General features: G+C 30.8%; 1 protein-coding gene across 5 annotated transcripts in view; it reads left to right on the forward strand.

Moving 5' to 3' along the window:
• Positions 1-23,685, forward strand: part of LOC132737176 (thymosin beta-like) — a 39,180-nt gene that overhangs the window by 812 nt on the left and 14,683 nt on the right. For 2 of the 5 annotated variants that reach the window (XM_060724428.1, XM_060724431.1), the window contains exons 2-4: positions 15,873-16,009; positions 21,827-21,922; positions 23,199-23,300. In XM_060724428.1, coding sequence (XP_060580411.1) covers positions 15,898-16,009; positions 21,827-21,922; positions 23,199-23,300 — 310 coding nt within the window. In that variant the 5' untranslated portion in view covers positions 15,873-15,897. Of the gene's footprint in view, positions 1-6,828; positions 6,950-6,982; positions 7,192-14,282; positions 14,434-15,872; positions 16,010-21,826; positions 21,923-23,198; positions 23,301-23,685 lie in introns of those variants that run through there. The other 3 variants (XM_060724430.1, XM_060724427.1, XM_060724429.1) reach the window with 3 other exon arrangements.

Raw genomic sequence — 23,685 nt, forward strand, 5'->3', positions numbered from 1 at the left:
AAGGTTGGATGTACGTATTGTTTGAAATTATCTTTGTTAAGAAGAGATATCAACATTTGAGATATCAATACAATATATGTTAAATTTATATTGATCCATAATTAAAGTTTTTGGATTGAATTTTAATAAATGTTAAATATTGTATTTAACACTGTTTGTTCTTCAATATGACCAGTGCTGTTTTAACAATATTTTTTACTAAAAACATCTGAAGTAGACAAAACATGCATATAAATTGTAAATTCTTCCTTTCTCTACAAAATCGCATACAAATTGGTACTTTCGTCAATAAAACTTTTCATTATCTTTGAGTAGAGGTATATAAACGAATGAAAGTTATGTTTAAAACATATTGCCTGCTGCACAGTAAATGGGCCAATTTTTCAAAAATACATGTAATGCAGGCTTTTTCAAATAATATATGGCATTTTCTATTATTTTTTAATGTTTTTACAAAGGACTTACTATGAAGCAAATGTGCCCAAAAATTTTTTGTGATAGCATCACCCAAAATAAAGATACAGACATTTTTATACCCTAAAAATGTCCCATTTTACATGTAATGTGTTAGCATCTGTTTTTTTGGTGTTTTTAGAATTAACACCACTATTATCTGTTTTAATTTATCACTTAAATGTTTTTACATGCACATGGAAAATTTTATAACTTTTCCAGTGATATATAATACTTGGTATACATCATCCTGGTTTTTATCGTTAAGATAATTTTAGTAAAATCAGACTTTTGTAATGCATCAGTTTTTTCAAAATTCAGTTGTTAAGTAAACAAGTATACCTTTAAGCAATAACAAATAAAATATAACTTTATTGTCTCAATCTAATGAAATATGAATTAAAAACATATGTAAAGTGTTTTCAATTCAAATTTTCAAACATTTTTACCATAGTAGGCAATATAGTGGTAAAAAAAATTCTGTGATGAAAAAACTGTAACATCCGTCCCCCTCTCATAAAATATCCAATTATAAAACAATACTCATAAAAAACAATGTTTCTGGTGCTTAATGATAGCCTTACAATGAAAATGTTACAAAAAATGCCAATTTCTATGTTTATGAGAAAAAAAATACAATAATGTAAAAGTTGTCTGTAACATCCGTCCCCGTAACATCCGTCCCCCTATATAAGGTGCTTATTAAATCTCACATTAACTGTAACTGAAAAGGGAATTTTACACTAAAACACCAAAGTTACAATGAAAAATGAAGAAATAACATAAATAAAGCACTAAAATGATGTATTTATAAAAAAATATTATTTGTGAACACTAAATTCCTTAATTTTGAAAAAAAATCAGTATTTTTTGCTCTGAAAACAAAATTATTTACTTTGAAATAAAATCTATATGTTATTTTTTAACATCAGGTGGACCTTTGAGTTTATTAAGATAATATTTAAGCTTATATGAATTTATAACAAATATAATCTTTTGTTATTCTGTGTTTACAAACTAAGGGTACAGAAGGGGACGGATGTATCATGTTACAGAATTGAACTAAAAATTCTTTTTACAGTAATACGAAACTTATCTTGTTCTTATGATGCATGATAGAGAAGTAGTAAGCTGTAACTGTATAGGAATGTTTCACACAACAAATAAAATACTATTTAAAAAAAAAACTAGACGAAACAAACACAAAATCCATAACAGTATATATAGAAAGATGTGCAAGCGATAAAGATGTTGAAAGTATCTTTATGATTTAAATTGGTCAATTGTTAAAACAAATTCTTTAGCCTTTAATAATTAACAAATCATGTTTCACAGCCCCTCATAAAACAGTGGGATATGGATCCTAACTATATACACACAGAAGGGGCTGGCACTTTATTGGAAGTTAACGAGCTGTATATTGGGAGCTGTGTATATTGTAAATTGGTGATATATTACAAAACAGTAGGGGTGCCAATTAAGGATGATATATATTATGCTTAAAAACAGTGGGAGGGACTACCATATCAGTTTCAAGTATTAAAGTTGTAGATCAATTAAGTCAAAGGATTTATTGAACTTAAAAATTTTATAGGCTAAATATGTAGTCAATGAAAAATAAACAAATAAAGAAATATAATTCAACACCCTGATTAAAATTTTTAGATTTTTTTCCCCCAAAAAAAACTCAAGCATATTTTCATACAATTTGACCCCTTTAATTATTGTTAATAAAGTGAAAGAAACTTGTAAGTAAAGGATATGGTAAGGATTCCTGTAATGAAAGAGTTGGGATAATTGTGAAAATTATTCTGTAAATAAACCCTTCGCAAATTATTTTGCACCTATACATTTTATTGAATGACAAATTAGTTCATTAAATTAAGCAGTTCATGTACACTGAAATATTTACACAGAGAATTATTAAAAGTTAGAAATAATGAGATTATGATACTAAATCATAATGAAATCTTTGGATAATGCTGCTAACATTCCACTTAATTTACTTTAAATTTCATCAAATCGATAGAACTTAATTGCAACAATTTAAAATCTTATAATTTTTAATGAAAATTTTTAATTGTATATAATTTATGTATTAAGTAATGAGAAATTCAAGCTTGCATAATTATGTTTCAATCTGAAAACCACACTGTATCATATCTTTTACAAATATAAATCTTATTAATATTTACCTAAAGTATTTCGTAAATAATTTCATGTATAGAAAGGTACCGTTGGTATGACATTCTATCTTTAACATTAATGCATTATCTGGTAACAAAGATTCTTTTATTTAATTAGAAATGTTTTTATTTTATTCCAAACATTTCAATGTTCATTCAAATGTAAGATAAATGTAAGAAAACTAAGTCAATGCAACTTTTCATTGTGAAACGCAAATAGTAAGAAGCTACATAATTGTCGGGTATATTTATACATTTTTTCTCACAATTTGTTCAATTATTTTACATTTATTGTACTATACAAAGCATATTCTCTTATAAATATCATTACTTTAAAATAAAACCAAAAAAAGTATGAACTATGAGCTTTAAACATCTAGTGTAACATCCGTCCCCCCAAAAATGTAACATCCGTCCCCCTGATACAATTCATTTTTGGATTATCTGACAAGAAATATACATAAGCAAGTCCTATAATTTCTACTGTTTTATAAGAAATGTGATTGCATATTTGATTTAAGTATGATTTGGTGTACCTATCCTTGTTTTTTTCTCTCTGTTTCTAACATGTTTGAAAATTTCATTTTGTGTGAAAATGCAGAAAATTTGAAAGCAAATATTATTATATCTAAGATGAATTTTCTGGATTTTTTTGGTAACATTTATCAGAACACATAATATTTTGATAAAATAAAGAGAAATAATACAATTTTTCTTATAAACTGTAAGATATTCAGACTTTAAGTATATATTTGTAACATCCGTCCCCTACCCACACAGTCCGCAAGAGACGTAATATTTTGAAAAAAGTATCCAAAAAGTTATCCTTTCTTTCACAAAATATTGTTATAGACACCCTAAGGTACTTAAAAAAAGCAAATATCACCTTGTATGTTTAACTTTATTTTTTGACTTAGATGCTAACACAATTGGCCCATTTACTGTGCAGCAGATAATATAAAAAGTACTAAAAGTAATCATTACCAGTAATATATAATTATGGGCTGAGTTGACCTGTGGAATATGGCCGAGCTGACTCGGGGGCAGAGTACGTTTAAGGGCCTAGCTGACCCTGATTCGTTTGAACTTATGCATGCTGTCCTATACCTACAACTCACATTCACAGTTTGCGAAATTAGCAGTTGTCCTATTGCCCGAGACAACAATTTTTTGGTCCTGGCAACTAATTTTTAAATGTTTACTTGCTCGATGAACAAGTAAAAATTTGCATAAAGTATTCATCAAAATGTCAAGGAATAGTGATAAAATGCAAGATATCAAATAGTATACAATTAGTTTGCTTACATTTATGACTGTTTCCAACTGAAGATAAGTTTGCAGATTTGATCAATTAATTGCTTGGAGATTTTCTGATGAAAATGTTCGGGCAACCAGTTTTTACTTCGGACAACCACATTTTCTTGAATTGGTTGCCCGAATGAAAACAATTTTTAAACCCTAATTTCACAGACTGCATTCATACGGCATTATTGAAGGTTTTTAGCAGAAAAGGTCAAATTATTTAGCCTATTACGATTGCTGAGGCTTTGTCGTCATGCAAAAACTTTAAATTAGCCTATTATTTGCACATTTTTAAAAGTTATCAACACGAAACGTGGAATATTTGGTTATTATGACACGGTGCAGTTGTAAAACAAGGGGCATCATTCTAATTAAAAGCAATATTTTGGAGTTATGGCTCTTTTTAACTTAGAACTTTTAACAGACATGCATGCGCTGCTCTTGTTTTTTGTTTTTGTTTAGTTACTTAAGAAAATTTATAAAGGCATATAGAGCTTGCCAAAAAATTAGAGCAATAGATAAGAGTGCATAAAGAAAAGGTGGAGCTTTTATCATAACCCACTTGGCTGCAAAGTACAAATGTATTTGTTAATCTTTGGTTAACTTGTTATTATCTTCAATACTAAGAAAGTTATTACATTTAAACTATTCAATATGTTGATGCAGTGGATACAATGTAGTAAGTGTTATTGCCACACCCATTTTCATTCAAAGTAACTGAAATCTGTTTGTCAAAATGTTCTACCTATCCCAGACATTTGCAGGTCAAAAAGTCACTGTGACCAGTAATTTGCCATTAAATGAAAGCGCATTGACCTACTTTGTCTGAAGAACAGACCTTGATGAGTTCTACATGCCACGCCCAATTTCAGATCACATGGTTACTGTGATTGGAAAACTGGCTGTTAAATCAAAGTACATTGATCAAGGAACCTAAATTGTGTGTGCCAATGCACCTTGATTAGGTCTACCTGCCCTAGGTTGTTAAAAGTTGAGGTCAAGGTCAAAATGACCTATATTGTCTTTTGATGAGTTCTGCCTGTCAGGTTAAAAAGTCAAAGGTGATTGTGACCTTAAATTCAGATTTTTTTAGGTAGAAAATGAGTTTACTATACAGAACAAAGAAAGAAGAGCTTGATGCTCCCTGGACAGCTCTTGTAAGATCTAAGTTGGTGATACTTTTGTGGATAGAGGACTGTATAGAAATTATGCAATTACTTTACAGTGTTGGAAATATCTTCATTTATTAAAAGAAACTTTCGAGACTGAAAAGAAAGTTTTCTGTTATATATCAAGTTTTATTTGCACACTGCCTTTCAAGATCAGTGTTCTTGAATCATCATAATATGTTTAATTGTTCATAAGTGATAAGGAAGCTGTTTGGCTACTTGAAACTCTTAAGTTTTCAAGGTGCTTATTTTGGAAAAAAATATTTGTTTTTGTTTCATTTTGTTTGAATTAAAGCATAGACATGCCTTTCATTATGATAGTAAACTTCCCTTTTAACAATTAGCATAATTTGTTTTTTTCAGATGAACAATTCTAAGTGTAGTTTTACTTTCGCTACTCAATAGTGCCACTTGTAACATTTAAAAAAACCCCAAAGAACCTCATTTTAACACAAGTGGTAATTGTTTCCTGTTAAGTATGAATTATGTAACTGTTAATTTGACAGATAGCTTGTTCTTTCTTTATTATATGTACCATATTTATTTGATTGAATTTTGAAATTTGATTCCTAGTTAAATATTCAATTGTGCATGTGTGAAACAACAAAACAAAAGCTTTACCATTCTTCACCTTCAAATATTGGCAAACTATCAAGAATGAATTATATGTTTTGAAAATATATATTTAGAAGATGACTCATTCATAAATGCATAATATGTTTTATTTTATAAATATATAAGTTATATGCATGATCCATGTGCAGTTTATCCTAAATGGCAGTTCAGTTGCATAAATATTTATTCCTTAGTATTTTGCTGCACATTTATTTGAGATAAGCAGAGTTATGACCCCTGAGTTATTAAACAAAAATAGCAGTTTTTCGATTTGTGGCAAGAAATTGTGAAACTCCTACTTAAGTATAATGCTAGAATACTTTCTCTCGCCCATGCATTTACATACTTAAATTGTATGAATTTTTTTGTTTATAATTATACTTAATGGGTCTACTTCAATTAAAGTGCATAAATCCCTACATAGAGAGCAGTTTCCTTGCCTGTATTGTAACAATTTCTGTGTGAAATTCTTCTGATTTTCTATAATCTTTTTTCCACCCAATTAAGTCAATGAAATGTTTTGAGCAATCAACAAAGTCAGCTGGGAAAAGATTATGAAAAATGAGATGATCTTTAGCAGTGATTTTTCTGCTTATATAACAGACTCCGATAAAAGGCCTCTTCCCTAGTGAAATTTTCTTCAAAATCACGCAGTTTTCCCAAAAAATTGAACTTAAACCTGCTATTTTACTTCCCAATTTAGCAATTTTAGTGGTAATTTTTCCCAAAATCAAGTGGCCTAGGGCTCATCCCAAATTAGTGGGAAAAATCACTGTTTAGATATGGAACTCAGTAACAATGAAAGATATTTTAAACAGAGTTTAGAATTTATATAATTTACTGTCATGTACATGACCAAAATCAGGTGAGTTCATCCTTAAAACCCCAGGATGGTTAGAATTATGTACATGTAGTATTTTAGGATCACTTATAATTATTATTTACAAATTCTATGGAATGTGGTTATGATTCCGTAAACAAAAGTGCATTGTAGGTAATGATTCACTCAACAATGGCGTTAAATCATTGCCAGAATTCTATCACAGATGTTACAGTAATCATCATAGGGCTATAAATCGTAATGAATTGTGTTACTTCAGCATAAAATTTATGTCATTGACACTTGCAGTCATATAACTAACCATATAAGGATATTGCTCATAAAGGTAGTATTTGTTGACAGTCGAGTCGTTGACAGTCGAGTCGTATTTACTACCAAATAAAGTAAGTTACAACTGTTATACATCAGTGAATAAACTGTCTCAGTTAATATTAGTTGGATTTTTCAGGTTTAAAAAAAAACAGCAAAGAAATAATATATTTTCCCTGTGCCGTGGTGATTTGCACATAATATTTCAGTTTTAAATCAAAAGAAGGAAATATAATTTATTGGGTATTCAGTGTTATTTCTTTGGAGCAAGCATTGTTGTGAAGAAGGAATTTAAAGAATTTTGTAAAGTTTCAAGGTAAATTAAACTTTTTTCATTATTTGAGAGGAAAAAAAAAACACTAGGAAAATTGAATAATAAACAGTGAAGTTGTATACATTAATTTTGTTTATGTATATGCAAGTTATAATTTGTTGCTGAAAGCAATGTTGATAAATACTACAGATTATTTTGTTTCATGACAGATTTGGATGATAATTAGAGCTACTAGTGAAAAGAGAAATATAATTATGTACTACATTCTCTTTTAATGAATCATTTTTGTTTATACTTGATTTATTATTGTTGATATCATACAAGCTGGGTCTAATTCAAAAATTGTATTAAGATAATTAATGTGCAATTGTTTTTTAAAGAAGAAAACAACACTACCTGTTTGAGTTTTTTTTTGTTGTTGGCTTGTTGCTACATTCAAATGTCATAATGTGTAGGATCAATGCGGCTTGTTAGAAATGTGTTGTTTTTTTACATGTTAAAATATGCACAATGAATTAAAGGCATTAATTACAATAAATGACAATTGTTGTGTTAAACTTGATTAATAGGAAGGTAGAGAAAATTGAAATTTTGGGAATTTTTTTTTTTCGTATAGAAAGGTTCTTTTGAAGAAAGATATATGAAGAAATAATCATTTCCAAATTTTCAACAAAGAAGACTAAATGAACTCTTAGAGTCTTGGGTGCACTAGGCAGTTTTAGTTTGTATTTTCAGTATTAAAACTTGCAACATTCTTAAGAGGTGTATGAATAGGCTCTACTAAAGACTGCACACCTAAAGTTTTTTGAATGTGCATATTTCATTGGCTAAATTAATAACAGTGTGCAGAATCACTACATAGATTTTGTGGAATGAGGATTTAGATACTGTCCATTGCCAGTAGAATGTTTATTGATATTTTGATGGTTGTATCATTTACTTAGTCCATACAATTCAATGTGTACAAGTGTTACTACAATTACAATAACCTGTTACTTCCTATCATTGTATCAATTATTGCATGTTATTAGATTCAACTTGTATCATTTTTTTGGAGATCACAGGTAGTACATGTAGATGTGATATTACACTATGCTAATTTTGTTGATAAAATTCATTCGAGATTTCAAAGAATTGGTACCTGAAACCTTGTGGTATTGAAATCATTATCAAAGGAAAAATAAGGTTTCATTTTAATGTTCAAGATCACTGTTGAAATTCTAACATTTTAGCTGTAAGTAGGAAGTGGTAAATTAAAGTTTTTGCAAAGTTGTTGCTAGCCAATGTAGACAGCAGCCTAAATTTTGAGATAATTGCCATGTCAACTGTTAAAGTAGATGAGGAAAATCATGTAATTTGAGCTCAGTTAAACTTCTACTTCATTTATTTTTTTGTCTGCATGCTTCATGTTTGTGTCTGGTGTTAGTTGTTAAGGTGAGAAAGATAACACTGACATGTTTTAGGAAGTGAAACTTGTAGTTATTTTTTTATCAGAAATCTAAGGTAAATAAATGTACATGCTCATTAAAAAGAAAGTTTAGAGATACATGCCTCCAGATGAGCAAAATATCTCAATAGAATCAAACCTGAGAAAAATGTACTAAGATTTTAGGAAAAAGTAAACAAATTCAAAATTCTACTTATAATTTCCATTTTATGTGTAATTAATGACCGATTTTTAAGTATGATTCTACTGCCTTAACGCAGTAAGGGCTATTTTTGCATATTTTGAGATATTTTTGGTGTTTTTGGTATTTTACATGGGTTGCCATTGATAATGTTCAATTTGCATTCATTTGGTAACTTCACAATACTGTTAAATACATTTTCAAATGTTTATGCAAATTAGCATTCATCTAGAGGCATGCTGCTTTAACTGATAGCTTACATTGAAACTGAAAGGATGTTTTTTTTCTCTAATTGTTAAAGTAGAAGTCTGTTTATTGTTAAACATTGTAGATGAAACTGAGAAGTGAGAACAATTGTTGTATTTTAATAATAATGTTCCTCACTTGAGAAATGATTTCAAATACGACTGACATTAATATTTTTAGCAGCATTCATTGTCACAAATATCATAAATATATTGTTTAATGTCCAGCAAGTATAGTTTTTAGATAAGCCAGGGTGTCACAGTTGGGCGTGTTCTGATTTTTTGGTGAGATAACTACAACAAATAGACTTTTCCACAAGTTTCTTGGAATTATACAAGTTTTTTACTTGTTAAATTTATATAGAGGACATTAGTCTGTTGCTGTAAATTTGAAAGTTTTTGTAATTTTCATAGTAAAAATTCTCATAATCAAAGGGATAACATTATGTGACTTGTAGTCTTAAAATCTGGTCATATTGTGGCCTAATTTTATTAACCAGGTTTTCCGAAGGAAAAAACTGGTTATTAGATTGAGGTATGTCGGCGGGGCGGGCGGGCGGGCGGACGTAAACAATTTCTTCTTTGCGCAACTCCTCCTACATTTCTCAACGGATTTTGACCAAACTTTTCACAGAAGCTTTGTCATCAAGTGCCCTGGCGCATATTGTCGGGGTTTTGCGATTAGATAATATTTGACCTAATTATGGCCCTTTGTTTTTTTTTCCTTATATAGAATATATAGTGAACAATTTCTTTTGTGCGCAACTCCTCTTACATTTCTCAACGGATTTTGACCAAACTTTCTCAGAAGCTTTGTCATCAAGTGCCCTGACACATATTGTCAGGGTTTTGCAATTGGTATATATTTGACCTAATTATGGCCCTTTGTTTTTTTTCATTATATAGAATATATAGTGAACAATTTCTTCTGTGCGCAACTCCTCCTACATTTCTCAACGGGTTTGACCAAACTTTCACAGAAGCTTTGTCATCAAGTGCCCTGGCGCATATTGTCGGTGTTTTGCGATTAGATAATATTTGACCTAATTATGGCCCTTTGTTTTTTTTCCTTATATAGAATATATAGTGAACATTTTCTACAGTGCGCAACTTCTCCTACATTTCTCAACGGATTTTGACCAAACTTTCACAGAAGCTTTTTCATCAAGTGCCCTAGCGCATATTGTCAGGGTTTTGTGATTGGATAATATTTGACCTTATTATGGCCCTTTGATTTTTTTCCTTGTACAGAATTGAACAAATTCTTCTGTGCTGAACTCTTCCTACATTTCTCAACGGATTTTTGTTCAAACTTTCACAGAAGCTTTGTCATCAAGTGCCCTAGCACATATTGTCGGGGTTTTGTGATTGGATAATTTTTTACCTAATTATGGCCCTTTGTTTTTTTTCCTTATACAGAATATATATAGTGAACACTTCTTCTGTGCGCAATTCCTCCCACATTATTCATCTTTTACATTGCACATAGTTACATTGTTTGTTGCTTGTACAGTCGGCATCGTACTTGCGTCCACCTTTATTAAGTGACTTTTTTATTAAGCGGCCGCATAAAATCCCTCCCGATGATTTTTACTCTTTAATTTAATTCCATTAAACGACTATTTTATATCGCGGCCAGCGGCCACTGAATGTCGGCCCAAATGTACAAAATTAAGTGTTAAAGTATCTATTAATATCTATTAAACGGCCGTGACAAACAATCGTCCCTGCGGCCATTCACACCTGTGTAATTAGCGAGTAGGTTAGATGTGTACAAGCAAACAAACAAATATTTTTCATGGTCATTGGTCACAAATAATTGTCGTTTAAAAACAAAATGATAAACAATTGCAATCGTTTCAAAATCGGATTTTCCGATCGTAATATTTATTGTGACATATTTTGTCAGAGCAATAACGTATCACAACACCGCATTTGCATAGTTTTTTCATGTGCTCAGAGTGACCTCCCTTATCGAAAATGACGTCGGATCGAGCGAAAAAAAGACAGACAACTAATAAGACCGGATAAATTGTATGAGGAAATCGTGCATGGAATTGAGTCTGAGTATATAGCAAATGTCATCGATTGTAGTCGAAATAAAATTGTGAAACGTAGTGGACTAAACATTACAGAACCTCGAGCCTTTCATTGCTGATGGTGTAGGTGCTCATCTGATGCTTTATAAAATACATGTAGTTCCCCATTAAATATGACCCTTCGACAAAAAAAGACAAAAAAATCCTAGATCTCTAAAAATCTTATTGAATTTGAAATCGGGGTAGTGTGAAAACTTATTGTTGAAAAAATCAAGAAGTTTAAAACTCATTGCATAATAAATTATCTGGAGCTCTGGCTGATGATTCTAAAGTATGTTCATCAGGAGATGTGTATGAACATATCAAAAATATAAGACAATATGCTTTGTTTCATGGTCAAAATGACATAATATTGTATAGTTTTAGTTTTTATAAAAAAGATGTTATTATATCTATGACTTGTAATAAAAAGTCTCGAATTTTCCAGAATTCTATTGAGAGACCACTTTATTAAGAGGCCACTTTTTGGCAGTCCCTTGTGTGGTCTCTTAATACAATGTCGACTGTATTTGTATTTCAAATACAACATATTTATCTACAATGGTGATAATTGAAAACCTGGTTTCATGGGATTGCCATGTTTCTTGTTTTCATTGTATATTGGTGATTATTTGTCTAGTATATGCTAAGTAATGGTTAAGATACATCCTAGATCTATGGGCATTTTATGTGTTATTTATTTTATTAGTTCAATGACTGATTTTCATAGGCCATCAATCTAAGATAGAGATGTGGAGAGGGTAATTTCCTCATTTGTGTAAATAAGGGATATAAAATTTCATTGTGAGGCTATAGAGATTTTTGTTTTGGTTTTCTGTGCCCTTCACCTTATTTGTGTTTTTTCATAACTTTTCACTGATTTCCAATGATACAAGTATCTGTATTTCTATTGAAAAGCTTACAATTTTTTCAAATCCTTGCATTACAAACCATATTTGGAGTTATGAACAGTCATTTCACCTCTGTAATGATTAAGACTTTGTATAAAAATGCCTTGACCTCATACTTAAATTTTATAAATATATATAACTTCATATTGTAAGAAAAAGCAATGTGATATCTTCATGTAGCTTGTTTTAAATGAAAGTGTAAGGTATCTTTCTTACCTAACAGATTGTGTTATGTTGATCATTTCATTTTGATGTATTGTTTAAGATGCCCAGTGATATGTGATATTAAGAACCAAGTTTTTTTCTTGTATTGGCCTGAAGCTGTAATGTCTATCTATATCTATATGTCAGTATAATTGATCTAGCAGTATAATTGATACGATCCATAAAATAAAATAAATAGGAAATAGTCACTTAATATGATTCAAAAATAAACTTTTAAATGTATACAGGTCATTAATTTGATTAAGTTGAGTTACTTTCTTTGTTAATTTCTTTATTTGTCTTAATTTCGTACAATTTTACAGTTAACTGACCAAACAAAGAAATTTCTTCTTTGATTTTAGAACATTTTGCTTTTAACTTGTGGTGGTGGGAGAATAACTTTTTGTCCTTTGTTTTTTTGCCCACGCACTGCTGATGAATGGGTGGATTATGTTTTGGCACCAAAATGGCTAGAGAAATGTAAGAAAAGCATTGCAGCAAGAATTTTACCATCTGACATCCATGTTGTAGGAAAAGATTATGTATGTCTTCTTTACCAGGGAGAGACATCCATGGCCGAGTTGTTAAGGTTGTTGCCTTTAAACCACTCCCTTCACTGCTGTGGGTTTGATTCCCGACAGGTAGTTTTGATTCTTGCATGTAAGGAAGGTATTAGGCTAACTTCCGCAGCATCTGAGGTACGTCGTCTTTCACCAGTGCAATGGAAAGTCGCCATATAATCTATACTGTGCTGGTGTGACGTAAAACCCAACAAAACAAACAAACAAACTTTACCAGGGCTTTGAAAATCCAAGTCTTAAGTCAAGGCTATGCCAATTGGAATTGTTGGGTGGATGGGCCCTAGTTACAATAGACAAGTTCATAATTTATCAGACAACTCCAGTCTCATAGCATGATAAGTGGGTAAAAATGCACAATCAGCAGTTTAAGAATGTTATTTTTTTCCTGGCATTGAAACCGCAAATGAGGCATTTTCTTGAGTTCCAAACATTCAAGCATTTATCAAGGGGATTTAAAAGTAATGTTTCATTGAACTGAAAATATTTGTTTTAAAAGTAAAAGGTGCTAATGTGAAACAGTGTTTGAACAAAATTTATATGATTGAAGGAACTGGTAAACAGCTGTTGGGCTTGCAGAAAGTGAATATTATTGCTAAAATTAGCAGTAAGGATTTAAATTACAATCATTTAGTTTATACAGAATTTATTTTTAGATTCAATGGTTTCATTGTGTAGGAAGCTATTTATAAGCATATTAACACACTAAAGTCTTGTAAAGTAAACAACTGACGGGGTTTGAACTTGCGCAACCAGCAATCCTACATGTAGATTACCAGGTCGACTAGTATAAAGTATTGTCAGTGTGATTATCTGACATTGTACATGTATTAAATAATTTTACCAAATGATGCAAAATTTCTTGAAAAAGCATAAATGAAACTATTTCTGTCAAATATTTAAGATTTCATAACAAGGACAAATATTAGTGTTTCAACAATGTAGATTTTTACTTGAAAATCATTGCATTAAATAATAACCCATAAAAGAAAATAACCCATAAAAAAATATGATCTATTTGACAAGTTAAGGAGGAAGGTGTGGCTTTACATTAAGCTTTAAAATGTTGGTAAGATACAGTGAATATGCATGAAGATGTGAATGAAAAGGCATCTTAACAGACTGATTATCATGATCAAAGATTCATTCATCAAAACCTAGTTTTAACAGTATTCACTTTCAGGGTTTTTTAATTGATAAAGAGAAACTTACAGACATTTCAGTTAAGAGGAATGTTTGATCATTGTATTTGTGTATGACAAATTTGAAATGGATGGAAAAGCTCTTAATGTGGACTGAGTCATTTCCTTATCCTGGTACAAATTTGATCATCCAGATTTTCATGTGGTGCACTCGTCAATCTTTGTCAACAGAGCAGTTTTAGTGTGGGTTTTTCAGATAAATATTTCATATTTTTTGTGTACTCTGTGTAGGTGATATTTTTGCAAATTAGAGAGATTAATCAATAGATTATTTAAAATTTAAAACTTTTATCTTTATTAAGTTAAATTTAGGATATCCTGGCTGTGCATTGGGGCCATTTTGATAAAAGTTGATAACTTGATAACTTTGCAAGGACAATAAATAATATCGAGTTCTATTTGTCAAGTTCATAGGAAATAAGGATTTTACCCTTCAAGGTATTATATTGCGCTCTTATGAAAAATGATTGATAATTAGGCAGATATTAACCTTATTTAGAGTGATATTGTGTTAACCATACTTTTTGAAATATTGTCTAGCTGTAGAAGTGTATGTGTTCTAGTATTAGAGTTTTAAGACTAATTTGATGAAGAAAAGGAAGGCAGATATGTATACTAAACATAAAAAATAATATTCCTGTGATATTATTGCTGTGTAATTTTAATATGACATAAATTGTGATATTTAAAAACGTTAAAACTGTTATAATTAATGCTACTGCAATACACATATATAGGGGCAGCAACTTCAAATGTTTCAATATACATGTATGTCCCATTTAAATAGATTTCAATGTTCATAGAGCAGTGCTTTTGTCACAGGTTAGGGGCCCTGCCTTTAACTTTTGGAAAAATTAACAAACTTCTTTTGCAATCAGGAAAGAGAATGCTAAATTGAACATTAGAAGAAAATTGCTTTATTTTTAAAGAATTTTTCAGTGGGGATGACAGACCCCAGAATACAGCTCCTGCTGTAGAAGACGAAGCAGACATGTAGAGTGGTTTTAACTTAAAAGTTGAATTAATTTAAACTATTTGATATATACATGTATTTATTTTTGCCGGTAGAGTTTACGTAAAAAATACATATGATGTGCTTAAATATTGTAGGACAGTAGTATATAATATACCATGTTAAATATTTGAAGTATTTCCCATTCATCTTATACCACTATGTTTATATGATCGTTTCACACCTATTGACAGAAAAGGAAGTTATGAGACTTAATAATTATATGGTATGTCATATTATTTGCAGTCTTAACATAAAGAAATCTAGTTAATACAGCCTCAGCAGTGACAGTTGGGTTTGTGTGTAATTTCCACTCTGATAATTTTCCTTTGAAATTTTGTAGATTTCAGTATCAGGTTTTTTTTAGGGATTATTATTTCCTGTTACATGTCAAAATTGTGAAACCATCCAAGGTGATGGCCCTTCAGCTTGATGGAAAAGGTTGGCTGTACATGTATCATTATGTAGTTTATTTTTATACCTTTTCTTTTTGGTCTATACATCTTTGCTGTATGATAATTAGGCTCAAATTTTTAGCTGCTGAATACTGAATCCCCTCTTTAAGTAACAGCGGACAGTTCCAAATTCAAAGGACTGCAAGAACATGACAAAGAAATTAGTAGAAGTGGTATCATATTTTTTTGGCATAATCTTAAAATTAGGTTATTGAATTGTAATTGTGTAGACTTTAAATCATTACAAAGTCAAAAGTTGTATAAAAATGAGAGACTAATATTGTGGTTTCTGAATGAAATGGTATATTCTGAGAGAAATGGCTTCTGTATCTATATATTTGATGGCTATGTTTAATTTGTTTAGATGGTCAATATCAATTAATATGCATCTATTATTTTTATATTTTCAGTTGTAGTCCAGTGTTGTGGTGAAAAATGACCAGTACAGAACATAAAGCTGATCCCGCTTTACTTAAAGATATTGAAGGAGGTGCTAAACTGAAACATGCTGAAACAGAGGAGAAAAACCCATTACCAAGTGCTGAAGGTAATCTTTATCCTTAAAGGGACTTGACTTTTACAGTCCAGTTGGGCCATTAAAGGGACTCGACTGAGGTTTTTTTTTTGAAGTTATGGGACTGGAAATAATTTTTTCTAGATTCATGTACCATTTGATTAAGGTCTAGACCAATAACTTATGTGCAAAATTTCAGATCAAAAGCTCCCTCAAAAAATTCAGATAAATAAAAAAAATCCATGTTTAAGATTTTGTAATTTTGTATAGCTGCTTGAAATGTTGACATGTTCCATGAATTAACTTATATGATAATTCAACAAGGACCATTTCCTTTTGTAAGATTTATGAAAATTTATTTAGAAGTCTTAAATATTGAAGAATTTATGAAAGAAATATGTTAATTTTGTAAGTTGATACAATGTACCTTGACAAGCCAAAATGTATTTTAAAATGTAGAAGTTACATCCCCTGTTTTCATTGTGACAATAATTTTAGCAAATTACATAATAATTATTAAAATAAGCAATTTACATGTAAAAATGCCATAAAATTAGCAACTTATGTATTAAAATTAGCAACTTATGCATTAAATTTAAAATGCCTTAAAGTTAACAACTTGTATATTAAAATGAGCAACGTGTATATTAAAACTTCTTTGTGAAAATGGCATCTAGCAACTAAAAAATATGAAAATGCCATATAATTATCAACTTCTAAAATTTATATGAAAATGTCTTATAATTGGCAACTTATTAAAAAACCTTAAAATTAGCCACGGACATACAAATGTGGTATTTTCTCTTATTAATGATGTTGATAATTTGTCCCAGCAGTCTGTATAGAGCAAGACAGGCCTTCTAAACTGCACAATACTCGGCACTGAAATCCCCTTAATCCATGTAATCTGCTAATTTGAAAGCAATAAAAGTCATTTTTAGAGTGCCTGAAATGATATAACCAGGAAAGTCAGCATAGTTGTGATAATTAATGAGAAAAAAAGAAAAAAAACAAGACTTTGTTATCTTTTATCTGTAGAATTGATTTAGACCCCTCTCATAACCTCCACACACTATACCAGTGACAGATATCACTTCAAATTGTTTATAATGTTGATTTATGGTGAAGGTCATGACCACAATTGTTTACATCCTGGATTTGTGTAGGTGGTTAACTCCCTTTTACATCTTCATAATCTTTAAAAGTGGTTATTATTTTGTCATGTTCATGCAGTAAAGGGTTACCACTTATGATTTGAAAGAAGTTAACCCGTTACTGCGCAAAGGTGCATAAATTTTGTCAGTCGATTGCAATTCCTGCATAGACTTTGAATTTTAGATTATCAAATCCCTAGAAAAGGTCTTGCCTTGTGGGATATACAGATTAAAAAACATCTCTCAATTTTGCATAAAAAACTTCAAATAACTGCTTGATCCTGCAGAGCATGGACAGACCGAAAGGTTTAAAACCACCTCATTTTCCCCCCCGCTCTTCACTAAACTTCCTGTACAGAATCCTGTTGAATGTTGTACATGTATTATATGACTGAGAAAAAAAAAACATGTTGCATTATTAATTTAGTTGACTAGATTTTGAAAATTGTTGATAATTTGCATATATATTTTTTTGGTGCGTTTATGTAATGATTAAGGACATTAAATGATAATGGTTAAAAGGTTTACGAATAGAAAATGATTTATTGCATGTATTTTTTAGCTCGACTATTCGATAAGAATAAGTAGAGCAATTGCAGTCACCCGAGCGTCGGCGTCGGCGTAACCACTTATGTTAAAGTTTTTGTAATAGTTCAAATATTTTCAAAGTCCATTGACATATGGCTTTGAAACTTTGCACACTTGTTCACCATCATGACCCCAACCTGTAGACAGGAGGAGGTAACTCTATCAAGCATTTTGACAGAATTATGCCCCTTTTTCGACTTAGAATTTACGTTAAAGTTTTTGTAATAGTTCAAATATTTTCAAAGTCCATTGACATATGGCTTTGAAACTTTGCACACTTGTTCACCATCATGACCCCAACCTGTAGACAGGAGGAGGTAACTCTATCAAGCATTTTGACAGAATTATGCCCCTTTTTCGACTTAGAATTTACGTTAAAGTTTTTTGTAATAGTTCAAATATTTTCAAAGTCCATTGACATATGGCTTTTGAAACTTTGCACACTTGTTCACCATCATGACCCCAACCTGTAGACAGGAGGAGGTAACTCTATCAAGCATTTTGACAGAATTTATGCCCCTTTTTCGACTTAGAATTTACGTTTAAAGTTTTTGTAATAGTTCAAATATTTTCAAAGTCCATTGACATATGGCTTTGAAACTTTGCACACTTGTTCACCATCATGACCCCAACCTGTAGACAGGAGGAGGTAACTCTATCAAGCATTTTGACAGAATTATGCCCCTTTTTCGACTTAGAATTTACGTTAAAGTTTTTGTAATAGTTCAAATATTTTCAAAGTCCATTGACATATGGCTTTGAAACTTTGCACACTTGTTCACCATCATGACCCCAACCTGTAGACAGGAGGAGGTAACTCTATCAAGCATTTTGACAGAATTATGCCCCTTTTTCGACTTAGAATTTACGTTAAAGTTTTTGTAATAGTTCAAATATTTTCAAAGTCCATTGACATATGGCTTTGAAACTTTGCACACTTGTTCAACATCATGACCCTAATCTGTAGACAGTAGGAGGTAACTCTATCAAGCATTTTGACACAATTAAGCCCCTTTTTCGACTTAGAATTTACGTTAAAGTTTTTGTAATAGTTCAAATATTTTCAAAGTCCTTTGACATATGGCTTTGAAACTTTGCACACTTGTTCACCATCATGACCCCAACCTGTAAACAGGAGGAGGTAACTGTATCAAGCATTTTTTTTACTATCAAGCACTAAGAATAGTCGAGCGTTGCTGTCCTACCGACAGCTCTTGTTTTTTTTATTGCTCATTTGAATAGCTTGTGACTTGTAAATCTGCATAAAAATATTGATACTCAGGTGTCAGGTACTGTTTTATGACATTTTGTAAGTTCAAGGTGTCTCTATGCTTGTAAACCTGTCAATATATAGTCTTGTATTGGCAAGTTAAAATCGCATTAAACAAGTGCCCTTGTCCAGTTTTAATGAGGTCAATTAGTTAATTGATATGAAATATCTTTGATACAAAGACATATTTATGTTTTCCTGACCTAATATTGTATCCATCAAACTGTTTATTTCTTGTAGATAGATAAAAATATATATGCAGACTATGACATAGTGTAAAATTGTGATTTCAGCCTATATCTAGTGTAACATGACTTAGCCCCGGAAAAACACCCAACTTTTTGTTGATGCAAATCTTCATATTATTAAAAGTAAAACAAAGTGCAAAATTTCAATAAAGTGTTAGTAGTGTGGTGTGTATTTGAGTTCTTTGTTATACAAAGTTAAAAAATTATACAATAAATTTAACAATAAATTTATAAACAAATAAAAGGCAGTATAAACACCATCTTAATAATAATTTTAGGAAGGATTTACTTTTAAGGAACATGAGACAAAAAAACACAAAAAAAAACAACACAGTCTTGGTATTTGTTCTTTGCTTTAATTAGAGCATGTATGGTGGAAAATGATGAAACGGTTTATACTTACTTAACCTTTAAAAAACAACAACAATATAGCAAGTAGCTGTTTTGTTTAGATCTTGCTTTAGATTTTCCCTTGTAAATTCATCATAACATGAATACAACAGTCTGTTTCTAATTAAGTAAAGCTTGTGTTTGCTTAACAATGATTAAGTTTTATGAAAGTGAAAAAAAATAAAGGCTACATTTTCATTTATTTTTTATCGTAATTAAAATGTTGGGAAATGACATGATCTCAACAGATTTCCATGGTAACAGAAGTTGGGAGCAGAATAATTTCAAGAATATCTATAGACATGTTCTTGTCGATCTAATAATTTGTACTCACCCAGGAATCGGTGTCACACTTTGGTTAAGTTTCGTGCAAGTTAAGTATCTGCAAAATTACTGAACAGCTTTGGTTGAAACTTCACACACTTTGTTAAGAGCATAATATTTTTAATAGGAGGTCTGTGACTATCCAAGACCCATAACTGTAACATGGATTATGACAGAATTATGTAATTCCTACATTATCTGGGGTCTTCTTTTAATATCAAGCACGGAGAATAGTTCATGTTGTCCTACTATGTAAATAATAAGTGAACCAATCTAAACCTAATGAAGCTGAATCACCAGGCTTAGGGATAGATAAAATTAAAAGTAACCAATGGATGAGTTGCTGTTTTAGACTGGTCTCATGAATCACATAAACTCTTTTTATCAGAGCTAGAGAGTAGAGCAGTGACAACACAGCTGGACCCAAAAGACAAGAGCTGCCTGTCATCGATAAAAATGATGATCGATTTGTTGTTGATATTTATTTGTCCATCAATACATACTTGAAAAAATCGATAATTATGACTGAGGAATGAAATATCTAGAAATGACAAAAATTCAACAAGAATATCAATGAAAGCAGTGCCCAGTCAAAAGGATATGTCTAAAAAATGACTTTGTTACTTCATCCATGACTACTTGTAAATACATATAGACAACATAATTTTAAGCAGAGAATATGTTTCTTACTAAAATCATGAAAACTTGTATTAAAGTGAAACATAGAAATATAATATATGTATATATCGTTGATATTTATCATTGGATAATGTATATCATGGATATGCATTGGACTGTTCGAAGAAAAAACCAGCAGTTGCAAGTTTAAATCCTGTTACTGTAACTGAAATAGATAGTAATTCCCAGTATGGGTAGTTATATGTATTAGTGCTTAACACATTTGCACACTTAAAATGTGTCTGGATTGTTGAAAATGATAATTATAAAGTAACCAGAATTATCGCATAAAAACTGTGTAAGCAGATGTACATTAACAGAGAAGAAAATATGCATTGATGGATAAAATCATGCAAGCACACGCTGTTGTTTCATGTTTAATACTTAATATGCCTGACTCAGGGCGTGGAAAAAAATCCTATGAAATGATGGCCATGGTAGATTCATTATCAAAATAAAACTCCAATCATGTGAAAATCTTGATGAAAAGTGGTCCTTGATATTTAAAATTAAATAATGAAATGCGAAATTACCGAATAAGACACATATTTTTTTTAATGTACCTTTTTTGAGTGCATTTGTATCTTTAGAAATTCTCAGACTTACTTGGGATTCAAATGCGTCCTTGAATGTCTGCAGACTTTAATGCTTGAAAAAAAATGTATGAGCACTTAATTGGTTGTTATTTTTCGTTTAATGGTTTGAAAACCAGAACATTGCAGCTATTCAGTAAGATGTTTGCAAGATACAGATCTAAATAGCTTTTGGAATTCATACAGATATTATTCTTTTCAGAAATTATTGTCTTATTATAACGACCCAAAATCTCAAATTTCACAATTAAGGCTTGATGCTCTGTTTTATTGGTTCGAGGTTTAGTTCATAAAATATTATTCAAGACGCATATGTTTATATCATTTTTTTGTACTTATATTTATATTTAGAAATCAGCAGCATCATGACAAAACCAACTTAATGGGATTGCAACCAGCATGGATCAGGATCCATGCTGTTCGCTTACAAATTCTATTTCAAATAGAGAAACTGATAGCGAACAGCATGGATCCTGATCAGACGGCGCGGAAGCGCAGGCTGGTCTGGATCCATGCTGGTCGCAAACGCATTACGTTGGTTTTGTCATGACGCGGCTCAAATATGTTTGTGTATTATAAATATTAAATTTTGTCCTAAATTTCAGTTATATCTCAAGAGAAGACGAAACAAGCTATTGAAACATTTGATACTTCCAACTTGAAGCATACAGAAACGAATGAGAAAACCGGATGGAAGGAAGGTTAGTGTGGCCACTTATTAAAAAAATGAATATTAAAACTTATTTTGTATTAAATCAATATATTGTCATACATATGGGTTAAAGAAATAAAAATTGTTGAATATGTAACAGGTATCATAGATTTGATGAGAAAAAAAAGCATTAAAATTTATCTATTGTGCTGTGTTTTGAGCATATATTTGAATCACTATCAAGTTGACATTTGTCTGGTATTATTGTCCAGCTTTATTTGTCATCCAATGAAAACGCTGTATTTCTAAAAATTCTGTGAGTTAATTTACTATACTATATCAAATTCGTTCATAGTCACCTTCTATTTGTCTTAGTTCTTCATTAAAATAGTTGTGACGTAATGAAGTGAATATTGATGGAAATCAAATAAAGTTTGACTCTTAGTATGTTAGTATTCATCTGTAGCTGTTCCACAGAAATTAGAAACATTCTCTGGTCGCTTTCAATGCGTCAAAGTTTCTAATTTTTGTAGAACACTTAATATACTTAGTAAAACTTTGTTATTGAAAATTATGAATAGTTTTGTTTGTGTTTCGAACCCATGATGTCTGATTTTAAGAGGACCACATGTTGGTCACAAGGCAATATGCAAGTTTACGGACTGGTTGGTCAGACTGAGGAAGGTATATGGCCCGAAGCGCAGCTGAGGGCCATATTCCTTTCGAGGTCTGACCAACCAGTCTGTAAATTGCATTTTGCCTGAAAGGCCATGTTTTATTTGTTATATTATACCGAATCTAAATCCTTTCATCCATTTGTTTTGTGCAGTCATTTTACTATTATTCTCTTTCAAATAATAATTTTACTTGTTTTGTATGTGAAATATCCAAAACCATAGTCGGACTTTGTTTTATTATTTTCAAACGATGCAGCAAAAAATCATGTTCTTCTTTTAATATTCCATTTTTGTTAATCAAATTAAATATTTAATGTCACTAGGCCAAAAACCCGAACTTTAAGAATTTCAAAAACTGTATACCGGGTAAATAAAATTTATAATTAAATTAACTTTTGATCAACATGTAATAAATTTATGTCTCTGATAAAAAGGCAAATCGCCTGGCCATTTTGACAGTTATCGTCTGTTTGTGTCGTCGTGAAATTCGCACGTCGTGAAAGTTACGTTTAAACGGTCTTCATAAGAATTATGGACCGCCCCCGGTCTGTATGCGGTTTATGGACCGGGTGACGTCATATTAAATATAGAAGAGCATATGCAAATGAGGTATAATATTATATAATATTGTGTTAAATTGTATTACAGCAATTAGTCATGACAAGGCAACTGCAGAATTAGAAAAGTTTGACAAAGGTTCATTGAAACATACAGAAACGGCAGAGAAAAACCCATTACCTGACAAAGATGGTAAGTATTACGGTACAATGGGTCTAATTCACTTTATAGGTTACATAATTGGTAAATTGGTAAAAATTGGGAAAAAACAAGTTGTAATAAGAGTTGAGTAATGATTTTTTGTCAGCGGAAATTTCTGACATTTCGGGAACAAATATTAAGTATTTTTGCAGATTGGGAATTGTTTCATTTTTTGACCCATCTATGAAAGATAGATAAGCAGATAGTATTTCTGTCTCAGAGCAGATCTAGAATTTTCAGTAATTAATAATTTGGACATTTTACAAGCTATTCTTTTGTTTAACGACAAAGAAACAAATATTAAGAATTTAGCTTTCTGAGGTCATTTCATGTGTATACTTGTAATTGTGCATATTTTGCTGTTTTATTATCCTTT

This window comes from Ruditapes philippinarum, unplaced genomic scaffold (assembly GCF_026571515.1).
Source record: "Ruditapes philippinarum isolate M1 unplaced genomic scaffold, ASM2657151v2 ctg8830_1_1_1_1, whole genome shotgun sequence".
In the NCBI taxonomy this organism is placed as follows: domain Eukaryota; kingdom Metazoa; phylum Mollusca; class Bivalvia; order Venerida; family Veneridae; genus Ruditapes; species Ruditapes philippinarum.